This window comes from Chiloscyllium plagiosum, unplaced genomic scaffold, assembly GCF_037043375.1.
Source record: "Chiloscyllium plagiosum isolate Xiang-an unplaced genomic scaffold, Cpla_swu_hap1 HiC_scaffold_45, whole genome shotgun sequence".
NCBI classification, from domain to species: domain Eukaryota; kingdom Metazoa; phylum Chordata; class Chondrichthyes; order Orectolobiformes; family Hemiscylliidae; genus Chiloscyllium; species Chiloscyllium plagiosum.
Genome location: NW_028270183.1, coordinates 921,822 through 933,836, shown reverse-complemented (window position 1 = coordinate 933,836; position 12,015 = coordinate 921,822). Strand labels below are relative to the sequence as shown.

General features: G+C 40.6%; 1 protein-coding gene across 1 annotated transcript in view; it reads left to right on the top strand.

Moving 5' to 3' along the window:
* The window catches only part of LOC122552459 (uncharacterized), a 51,659-nt gene extending 40,575 nt beyond the window's left edge, over nucleotides 1–11,084 (top strand). Inside the window, exons 7-8 of the mRNA XM_087983164.1 lie at nucleotides 8,421–8,612; nucleotides 10,990–11,084. Of these exons, the coding sequence (XP_087839290.1) occupies nucleotides 8,421–8,612; nucleotides 10,990–11,084 (287 nt within the window). The remainder of the gene's footprint in view (nucleotides 1–8,420; nucleotides 8,613–10,989) is intronic.
* Nucleotides 11,085–12,015: the final 931 nt, after the last annotated feature.

Sequence of the window (12,015 nt, the reverse complement as noted above, 5' to 3'; positions counted from 1 at the left end):
ACAACTTTTTCACTTACCCATCAGCCACTCTCCTCACCTGATACTTGACCAACCTACCAACCAACACACCTCCACATTACTACCTTGTACCCTAGCTACTTACTTCACATACCATACTCTGTCATCCATTTACAAACCTATGCATTTCATTCATACAATCCCACAACTACTCGGTTAAAATCTGGGAATTTTGAACTTGCCTGTGAGAAAACGCCAAAAAGGGGTATAGTTTCTGTGTGGATATTCTCAGCTGCTCCCTCTGAGGATTCCTGTGCTGACTGAGGGTGGGAGAATCCTATATTGGAAGATCAGACAGAAAAATTGGAGAAAGTTAAGTCATAATTTTTATCTGGCCAGAGACATTGGGCAAATGTTTCAGGATGATATCCTCTCATCTAAAGTTCTGAAGCTGAGGATTTCTGGTGGAACCCAAAGTGAGAATCTTTGTGAGTTATTGTGAGTAACTGCTGCTTGACAGCACTGTCAATAGTTCCTGATGAAGGGCTTTTGATTTTTCTGCTTCTCGGATGCTGCCTGACTTGCTGTGCTTTTCCAGCACCATTCTAATCTTGACTGTAATCTCCAGCATCCGCAGTACCCACTTCTGCCTAGGACTGTCAACAACACTTTCTATTACTTCACTGACCTCACCAGAGTAATTGTCAATTTTGTTTATTTCTCATGGTGCAGCAGGTTTGGAGTGCAAATAGTAATCTAGATCCTTACTTTCATTCCAAGTCAGAAGGTAGAGACAGGACATGTCCTGGTCCTGCAAAATCAACCGGCATAAAGTGCCTCAGAAGGTCAGATTTTCCTTTTGGATTGACTGAGTTCCCTGCAAGGCAAGCCTACTGACCTTGAAACTAGAGTTAAGGCTACAGGTGCAATCTGGCACAAGGTCTGCCTCTCTGCACTGGCACTGAACTGCAGTTTTAGAATTCCTAAAGCAAGGAAGAATTCCAGTGCAAAGAGAACCAAGATGATTCCTGCTTAAGAGAAGGTAATGGTTAAGTAGGAATAACATCCTCCACAGAGGGGATCCAAGAGATAAAATGTTCTTCAATGGAAAAACAGTTTACGGACCATATAAGATCAAGATCAGAACTGAACCAAAGACCTACAAAGCCTCCTGACTATCTAAAATTATGAAGTTAGAGACTTGGAGCAAGATGGATAGCTGTAAATTTAATTAGACATGTGAATATATAAATGCAAAGTGTTGAAAAATTATTTGGATGGAAGTGTTGTATGGGTTAATGGTTCTGAAAAGGTTAATGTTGGAGACTGCATTTTGGGTGGGGAATTAGAATAGCTCTGGATTTCAAAATGGACAGATGTGTCATCGATGCTCCCCAATAATCTGAGGAACAGCATGCGGAAATTTTCCGTGTTTTTTTTAAGAGATTCAGTGCCGGGTCTGCCAAGGCTTTTCTCTATTGCTCTTCATCTTATTGATTATGCAGCTGGGCTCTTAAGAATTGTACAGCCGGAGAGGCAAGATTGTAACCATTGCTGGGAACCTTCCGATGTCCAGGCCAGTAACACCCATGCTTACAGCCCTGCTGCATGATATTTCAGAAGCTACAAGTCAGGAATGACTGCTCACACTGTGCTGTTTGATCATTATCTCCAAGGACATGACCCAGGGGAGAGGAAAGCAGAGTTCCCTTCCTGCTTCATATAAAAGGACCTTGAGCCCTTGGTGGATGGTGCAGTAGAAGGGAGAGCAATCATTTTTATTTGCGGACCATTACAGGAGGCCACACCACCAAACCAAGCCAACCTGGACCCAAAATGCAGTCAGTACTGCTTCCCAAGTGAAAAGGAATGGCCTGAATACACAAAGAGGGTCATTATCTCCTGTCCTCCACAAGTGCTAATGCTATTATCTTCTTCCTTCACGTAACATCCACAGCGCCACAATGCAGTCTAACTCTGGCATTGCATACACTTCCTGCCAAGGTTCACTGACCACAGATCTCACTGTTGCATGCATAATGCCGACTTAATGGCTTTCACCCACCTCATCCTTCCAAATGACTGATACTTCCTGTTTGTGCACTTCCCTACTCACTGAATGGGGACATCCATTCAGTCCTCCTGCTCCTCATCTCCACTAACTACTCCTCAATCTATGTCCATCATACTCAATCTCTCCCATTGTCTCATTGCAGGAAAAATCCTCCTCTGTGTCGCTAAAGCAAAAGATCCATAGTTATTTGACTAGCCCGTCTATAATTCCAGACTGATTGAACTTTACCTTCAGGACTGTCCATAGTCCAATACCATGGACTACAAGGACACAAACTCTTGGAATAAGGTAATGCTAAGCACCCAACTGTGGCTAACCCCTGGACTAGAATCACAAGAGCCCGGACTAACCCACGAACACCCTTCGCCACGCTGAGGACTGCTTCTCTTGACTTTCACATATGGCCAATGGCTTTAAGCACGTGCAGTGTATTTGTCACTTAAACTGCTGGCACATCCTGTTGGTCATAGGAACAGGGATAGGCCATTCAGCCCCTTGAGCCTGTTCTGCTATTAATGAGATTGTGGCTGATCTGTGATCAAACTCCACACATCTGCCTTTGGTCCTTATCTCTTAAAGCTTTGCTTAACACTTTTTTTTTCAGCAGATTTAAAACTAACAACAATTCCAGCATTCACTGACATTTGTGAACGTGAGTTCCAAACAGCTACCACCCTTTCTGTGGAAAAGTGGTTCCTAATATCTCTTCTGAATGGCCTAACCCTAATTCTCAGACAATGCCCCTTATTTTAGAATCCCCAACCAGTGAAAATAGTTTATCTTTATCTACCCTGTCCTTTCCTATTAATGTTTTGAAGACTTCAATCAGATCATCCCTTAACCTTCTAACTCCTAAACAAGGGTGGCTTAGTGGTTAGTATTGCTACCTCACAGAGCCAGGGACATGGGTTCAATTCCATCCTCAGGTGACTGTGTGGAATTTGTACATTCTTCCCCGTATCTGCATGGGCTTCCTCTTGGTGTTCCAGTTTTCTCCCGTAATCCAAAGATGTGCAGGTTAGGTGGATTGACCATGCTAAATTGCTTCATAGTGTCCAGGGATGTGCAGGCTAGGTGGATTAGCCACTGGAAATGGAGAGTTACAGGAATGAGGGGGGAGGGGTCTGGGTCTGGGTGGGATGATCTTCAGAAGGTTGGTAGTAACTCAGTGGGCCAAATGACTTGCTTCCACATTGTAGGGATTATATTCTGTGATTCTAAGACAGACCTAATTTGTATAATCTTTCTTCATGACTTTACATCCAAAGTCCAGATTTAATTCTTGTAAATTACTTTGTACTTCCTCCAAAGCCACTGTATCATTCCTAAAATGTATTGTTGTAACGTTAGACTAAAGTGCTTAAACTGGTTCTTTAAGGTCTGATCAAAATGAGTACAAGAAAACACATGTGCTTTGATGTAAAGCAAATTTACTACCTTAAACTACTTCAAATATACGCAAACGAATGAGTGAATCTATTAGTGAGTCTCATGCCTTTGTACACGTCAAAGTCCCCTCAGCGATGGCTGACATTTGGATTGCGATCTCAATTCCATGGCACCATCTGTTCCAATGGTGAAGTCCAACAAACTGTGAAAAGTCTCTGATATGAATAGTATACTGCATGCTTTAATATTACATGCCAAATTACCTCTTCTGAGTACTTTTCCAAAGATTCCTCTGCATTTGGTGATCAAAAAAAGTTGATAAAAAAAACAAACTGTTTTCATGCTATGTTTTTCTTCTTGCAAAACAGCCTGTTATTGCATAATTTTCCATTCTCATTCAGTTGCTTGTTACCAAGCCCAGTTGACTTCTAATGATCTGTTTTGGAGTTATAAGTTTTGGATTCATACGCTACAGGTGTCCAGATTTGCACACAGTACTTCAAGTGAGGTCTAGCCAGAGTATTGTACAACCGCAGCATATCTTCTACATCCTTGTGCTGCAATCCTCTTGATACAAAGACCAGCATTCCATTAGATTTCTTGATTATTTTCTGCATCTGTTCCTGTTACTTTAAAGACCTATGTACCTGACCCCCCCAAGTCTCTTTAGATATTCACTGTATTTAACTTCATACCATCTAGGAAGTACACTGATCTAGCCTTTTTTGGTTTAAAATAGATAACATCATACTTGCTTACATTGGACTCTATCTGCCACAATCTTGTCCATTCATTTAGTCTAACAATATCCCTTTGTAATTTTGTGCTACTATCTACACTGTCTAAATTGCCATTTAACTTTGCATCATCAACAAATTTAGATATACGACTTTCTGTGCCATTCTCCAAGTTATTAATAATATGAATAATTGAGGCCCTAACGCAGATCTTTGTGGAACACCACTTAACACATCCTGCCAATTTGACTACCTCCTGATTATCACTACTTCCTATCACCTGCCACTCAACGAAATTTCCTAGCCAAGTCAGTAACTTACCCTCAGTCTGTGGGCTTCTACCTTAGTTAACTGCCTCTTGTGTGAGACTTCATCAGATGCCTTCTGGAAGTCTATAAAAACAACATCCATAGAAATTCCCCTGCCCACTACCTACTCATCTCTCCAAAAGATTCAATGAGGTTGGTCGGGCATGACCTACCTGTCACAAATCCATGCTGGCTCTCCCTGACTAACGGGAATTTTCAAGGTTTTCAGTTACCCAATTTTTAATTATAGACTCCAACAACTTCCCTGCCACAGATGTTAGGTTAACTGATCTATGGTTCCTTGACTTACCTTTTTCACCTTTCTTAAACAGCAGAGTGACACATGCAATTTTCCAATCCAGAGGATGGCTGCAGTATCAAGGCAACTCTAAAAGATTATAATTAGGGCAACTTCAATGTGCTCCCTATTTCTTTTAACACACTTAGATCAAAACTATCAGGTCTTGGAATTTGTCACTATTTAATTCCATTAGTTTCCTCATTATCAATGTTTTACTTGCATTTGTTTTATTCAGTTCCTGTTCCTGATCTACTATTAATTTCTTCAGGGCTTCTGACAAGCTCTCTTCCTGTTCTATGGTAAATGCAGAGGCAAAGTAATTATTCAGCGCGTATGACATTTCCCCATTGTCCCCACTTTGACTCTTTAGTGGACCAACTTAGCTTCTGAATACCCATTTTCCTTTAAGTAACTATAAAATGTCTTCTCATTGATCTTGATGTCCCTGGCAAGTTCCCTTTCCTAATCCCTTTTCATAGCTGTTACAAGCTACTTGGTGGACCTTTGCTCTCCCTTGACTGTTCAGTGCTTCCCACTGTGACAAACTGTTTGCCTTTTCCTTTGCATTCAGAAGCTGTGTAAACCACAGAGATTGGCAAACTGTTTCTGAACATGCAAGACCATGTACACTGAAAAAGCACTGTGACCCAGAGAGAGGCTGGCAGCCTGTAACTTAGTGCTGAAGTCAATGAGTGTATGTTAAGAAAGCAATGCAAAAGTCTGCTGAAGTCAGTGAGTAAGCTCAGAACGCAATGAAAAGTAGACAGATGCTGGCAGTCTATAAGTCAGTGCTGAAGTCAGTGAGTGCACTAAGAAAGCAACATGAAGCATACAGAGGCTGGTGGCCTCCAAGTAAGATCAAAGTGAATGAATGCTAAACAAAAAGTAAGATAAGTGCCATAAGATGCATCCTGTACACATTACATTTCCAAGAGTCAAGAAAAAAAATTATTTACTATTGCATTCACAACCTCAAGATATTGCATTTAAGTATTTTTGAAATGTAGTTACTGTTGTAATGTAGAAAACCAGTGACAGCGAGATTGTACACAACAACTCAGATCTGTACCATGAGTCAAAAACATGGAAATCCCTCCTTACCAGCACTTGAATGCGTCAACACCACACATGCTGCCGCAGTATAGCAATACAGCTCACCACCATCTTCTTAAAGGCAATTAGAGATGAGTAATAAATGCTGGCCTTACTAATGATGCCCACAGCCAATAAAGAGATACCACTTGCCTGCCCCTCTTCCGCGGTTATGTTAGAGCCCGGGTGTCCTTGGAGAAGGTGCACGCGGTGTCGACCAACAGCCTGGAGTTGTTCAGGGAGAGGTGGGCGCCGCAGGGAGTGGAGTGCATCATTTCTCTCTCCAATTCTATTTTGATTTAGTCCCTACCCTCCCCTTCACTGTTTTGATCACACAGCACTGTCCCTTGATGTGAAGGGCAGTGCTTGTCACTGGCCACCCGGGTGTTTTCCTATCTTCCTGGTGGTGGAATTTGAATAAAGATTGGTGCACTTTGTGTCTTCCACTGTGTCTCACACCTGCACACACAAACCATGGGTGCTGGGGATAAAATAAGCACTACTGCACTTAGGTGGTAGTGTGGAGGAAAAAAAAAGAAAGAAAAAAAAACAGGAGTACCCCTACATCCACCATGGGTGCTGGGGATAAAATAAGCACTACCAAAGAAAGAAAAAAAGAAGAAAAAAAATAAAAAATAAAGAGATACCACTATGCTTTTTCAGTTCTACATCAGAGGTTCAGACCTAGATAACACACTTGCGTCTCCTGAATGGGACTTGAAACTATAACTTTCAAACCAAGTGGCAAGAGTCCAACAACTGAACCATAGCTGACACATTCTAAACTACATTTGATGGAATTCTATGATATTTTGTGAAAATTGGAAACAAATTATGCACTTTAGCTTTGTTATGTTAGGCTTTTTTGTGCAGTGTATTGTGAAGTAGGTCTTATTTGGTATGAATATTGAATGTTACAGTTGATTATAGTTGAGTATTTACTTGTTTGTTGAATCATTTGACAGAGATCCTGTGAATCAAAAGTAGGATGAGGTATTTCCCAAAGGAAAAGGAAGAATTATTGGAATCATTATTTGTTGACCGGAATGGTTGAGGGTTGAGAGAGTGTCAGGCAGATGTAAGGGGATTTTAAGTCTATAGAAAGTACAGTGGCTAAATGCACTGCCCACTCTGATAATTATTGATGTAAATCAAGTGTTCCCATGGTCAATATCTGTGCTCAGTTGGTGAATCAGGTCTCAGCAGTAGTGATGCTCCTTTGTCTTGGTGCCACATTTGGATGTGGTGGTCAGCAATTAAGTATTCTGTCATTGCCTAACCTTAATTAAATAAAGGTCCTTCGTACAAGGCTCCAGAAAGCTGCAAGTATCGAAGAATAATATTCCATAAGTGGTCAGCACCTTCAGGAGAGGAGAAAATTGAGTGAAAAGGAAATAAATTACTTTGAGATAAAGTATTACCAATAAGCACAATCCTATTGATTAATCACTAAGCTAAAAAAAACTTAGATATCAGAAACACAAACAAAATTGCTGGAAAAACTCAACAAGTCTTGCATCATCGGTGGAGGAAAAGCTTTCTGTATTAAACACACTGCCACATCTCCTCCAAGTATGCCTACCTGAAGAAGTTCTGCTTCTCTCTGACAGTTCTGAAGAAGGATCTCTGGACCTGAAACATTCACTCTACTTTCTCACCACCGGTCCTGCCGGACCTGTTGAGTTTTTCCAGGAATTTCGGTTTGTGTCCCACTGGTTAATTGTTTATTGTTTGTGTGTGCATTATTTGATCCAATCAAGTTACTAAAACTATGTGCAAATCATTTGCAAAACAACCAGATATATCATGGAACAGGGCATTCCTTATATAAAAAGATTAGTGACCTATTCTAACATGCCATAAAACTGTTTCCAGAATTCAAAATTATATGAACTTGTTCCAGTTACTGACTTTTCGCAAAAGTCAGAAGTACCATTTTCAAATGTCAACAAGGTTTAAACACCAAAATGGGGCATGGACAGGATAAATAGACAAAGTCTCTTCCCTGAGGTGGACGAGTCCAGAAGTAGAGAGCATAGGTTTAGGGTGAGAGGAGAAAAATATAAAAGACCTAAGGGGCAATTTTTTCACGCAGAGGGTGGTATGTGTATGGAATGAGCTGCCAGAGGAAGTGATGGAGGCTGGTACAGTTGCAACATTTAGAAGGCATCTGGATGGGTATATGAATAGGAAGGGTTTGAAGGGGTATGGACCATTTGCTGGCAAGTGGGACTAGATTAGGTTAGGATATCTGGTCGGCATGGACGAGTTGGACAAAACGGTCTGTTTACATGCTGTACACCTCTGCGACTCTATAACAAGTCATACCACATCTATGGAATGAACAGTGAAGTTTACATTGAAGTTTATGCCAATATGTCTTTATTTAGATGTTGCCTGACCTGCTGAGTGATTTCAGCATTTATTGTTTCAAATTCCAACTATCTTTAAATGTTTTGGTTTCTTAACCATCTTTTACAATCATATACCTGCTTCATGTTGTTGTAGTATGTTGTTCATTGTTTAATTGATGTTCATTCTAACATTTTGTTTATTTTCAGACTTAGAAGATGAAAAGTTGAGGCAGGCTAGTAAGCACCACAACCTTGAACATGAACGTGAGCATGAACGTGAACATGAACATAGACATGAACATAAACATGAGCATAGACATGAGCGTGAACATGGACCTACTATTGAGCATAATAATTATTGGATAGTTGGGCAAAGACGCTTCAGAATGATTGTTATCAGTGAGTAATAAAGAAGGTGGTAACTATGAAAATTCCTTACAGCTCCACCAATGTTCATTAAATCTATTAAACAAATAACTGGCCATCACACTGCTGAAAGATCCTAAGTTTGATTTCCAATGGACCTTGTTTTTCCATTGTTGAGTGAATCAGGGGTTCCAATAATAAGGGAACAGAGTATCAACAAATAAATGTAAAATATCTCTGAAGGCAATTCAGTGGCTGCTTCTTCCTCCGAGACAGCCAACCATCAGTGTTTACCACTGCAAATTTCAACTTCCATCCTGGCACAACCCCCAGTAGAGACTAAGCCATTCACCCACCCTTCATGTGCACTTAACTCTACAGGTAAAAAGGTTCTTGATGGAGGATGTTCTGATTAACCTACTGACTTTACATTTCAATGGAAAATCCATCCTAACATCTTGATGAATTTGAGGAATTGGTGTGAGGATGGATGTGTTGTCCCAATCAAAGTGGTGTCCTTCTTCATCTGTATATAAGGATACTAGTGATGGTGGGTCATGTCTTTTCGTGGCTGGTTGGTGGCCTGTCTGATGTAGTGTTCATTACAGTCCTCGCATGGTATTTTGTAAATGACATTTGTTTTGCTGATTGTTTGTAAAGGGTCCTTTAGGTTCACCAGCTGCTGTTTAAGTGTGTGGGCTACCATGATGCCAAGGGGTCAGAGTAGTCTGGTAGTCATCTCCAAGATGTCTTTGATGTATGGTAATGTGGCTAGAGATTCTGGGTGTGTTACGTCTGCTTGTCTGGGTTTGTTGTTTAGGAATCGGCGGATTGTGTTTATTGGGTAACCGTTATTCTTGAATAAGCTGTATAGGTATTTTTCATCTGCTGCTCATAGAACTACGAGCAATACAGCCTTATCCAATGTATCCACTTTACTAATTTTGAAAGTCTTTAATGATTGAATTTCCTCCTCTGTCATCATGGTCTGTATAGCATCAGTTGCATTTATATCTGCAAGTGTATTTTACCAGGGTTTTAGTGTTCATGTACCCCAATCTTTCACTTAGACACACATTTATCCATGATTAAAGAATCAAAACCAGCTTTTTTAATTCCAATGGCAAGATTTAGGAATCTAGTATACTATCAGGATAAGGAGCCTTATTAAACAATGAAGTTTTGTACACTTAGAGCACACTAAGTGTGCTTAGGCAGAGAGTTGGGATAAAAGGTTCTTTTTCGGAATGGCAGCCGGTGACAAGCGCTGTCCCGCAGGGTTCAGTGTTGGGGCCGCAGCTGTTCACGTTATATATTAATGATCTGGATGAAGCGACTGGGGGCATTCTAGCGAAGTTTGCTGATGATACAAAGTTAGGTGGACAGGTGGAGAGGAAGTGGGGAGGCTGTAGAAGGATCTAGACAGTTTGGGAGAGTGGTCCAGGAAATGGCTGATGGAATTCAATGTGAGCAAATGCGAGGTCTTGCACTTTGGAAAAAAGAATACAAGCATGGACTACTTACTAAACGGTGAGAAAATTCGTAAAGCCAAAGTACAAAGGGATCTGGGAGTGCTCGTCGAGGATTCTCTAAAGGTAAACATGCAGGTTGAGTTCGTGATTAAGAAAGCGAATGCAGTGTTGTCATTTATCTCAAGAGGGTTGGAATATAAAAGCACCGTTGTGCTACTGAGACTTTATAAAGCTCTGGTTAGGCCCCATTTGGAGTACTGTGTCCAGTTTTGGTCCCCACACCTCAGGAAGGACATACTGGCACTGGAGTGTGTCCAGCGGAAATTCACACGGATGATCCCTGGAATGGTAGGTCTAACATACGAGGAACGGCTGAGGATCCTGGAATTGTATTCATTGGAGTTTAGAAGATTAAGGGGAGATCTAATAGAAACTTATAAGATAATACATGGCTTGGAAAGGGTGGACACTAGGAAATTGTTTCCGTTAGGCGAGGAGACTAGGACCCGTGGACACAGCCTTAGAATTAGAGGGGATAAATTCAGAACAGAAATGCAGAGGCATTTCTTCAGCCAGAGAGTGGTGGGCCTGTGGAATTCATTGCCGCAGAGTGCAGTGGAGGCCGGGAGCTAAATGTCTTCAAGGCAGAGATTGATAAATTCTTGATGTCACAAGGAATTAAGGGCTAGGGGGAGAATGCGGGTAAGTGGAGTTTGAAATGCCTATCAGCCATGATTGAATGGTGGAGTGGACTCGATGGGCCGAATGGCCTTACTTCCACTTCTGTGTCTTAATGTATGCTCTTTCATTATTAAGAATATTTTGATTATTCCTTTGTTTACTAACATGTCTACTCTGTGCATTTATCAGATTCAGGGTTTACCTATTTCTAGATTTAAGTCCCTTGTTGTGATTTCTTTCTCTCTTTTTATTTACAGTTATTTTAGCTGTTATCGTGAGTTTTATTGTATTGTTGATATTGACCTGGTTCCTTCTTCCAAAAAAGAATGTAAAGAAAGTAAAGAAAACGTAAGTCTCCTACACGTATATTATACACACCCATTTTTAACTTGGTACTCTTCCAAAAAATACAGAATTGTGCAGTAGCAAATTTGTACTGTTAAGCCATTTAAAAAAATTGTCACTGGCCAGAGGTCACCTTTAATCACAAATTTCCCAAAGAGCGTTTAAGTGTCAACGAGATGGTTTTTCACATGATTACATGGTCACCATTCAGCTCACTTTTTATTCCAGATTTTTATTGAATTCAGATTTCACCATCTGCCATGGTGGTATTTGAGCCTATGCATCTAGAACATTGGATTCTGGATTGTTAGTCCACCACTACACCACCACCTCCTTGTGAGATTCATTAAACGTATACAAATGCATGGAAATAAAGATAATTGCTGTTCATTAGTAAGATTCTGAAGGGGAACATCAACATTTTTTTACTTGATGTTTAGAATCTGATTTTTTTTCACTTTCATTGTATCTTCCCACATTTCTCACCGTTGCCCAGGGAACTCAAAAGAAATTGAAAAGCCCACCCAATTTATAAGCTCCTATTATGCCCCCTTTAAAGGCAAATCCATGTGCAGTGATCAGTTAACTATACTGAAGAATATAACATTTTCAGAGCCATCATAACCTTTCTTTGGAGCACAACCTTTGCTCACTGCAGCGTAATGTTCAACGTATGAATCTGAACCTGTGTTAGTTATCATGCTCTGTTGTTCTCCCCTTCTAAATCAGAAGGAATGACTGGTCTACTGTCACACTTGCATTGGAACCCCAGCACTGACCATTCAACAGGGACCTAACTTCTTTATTGGCAACTTGTTTGGGTTCCATTTGCTGTGGGTGTGTTTGGTCTGTGATTAACTGCATTTGTACAGTAATAAATTGTTCTTTGATAATAGGTTACGTTATAGGTTACTTTGTTCACCTGTTGTTTACTTTAA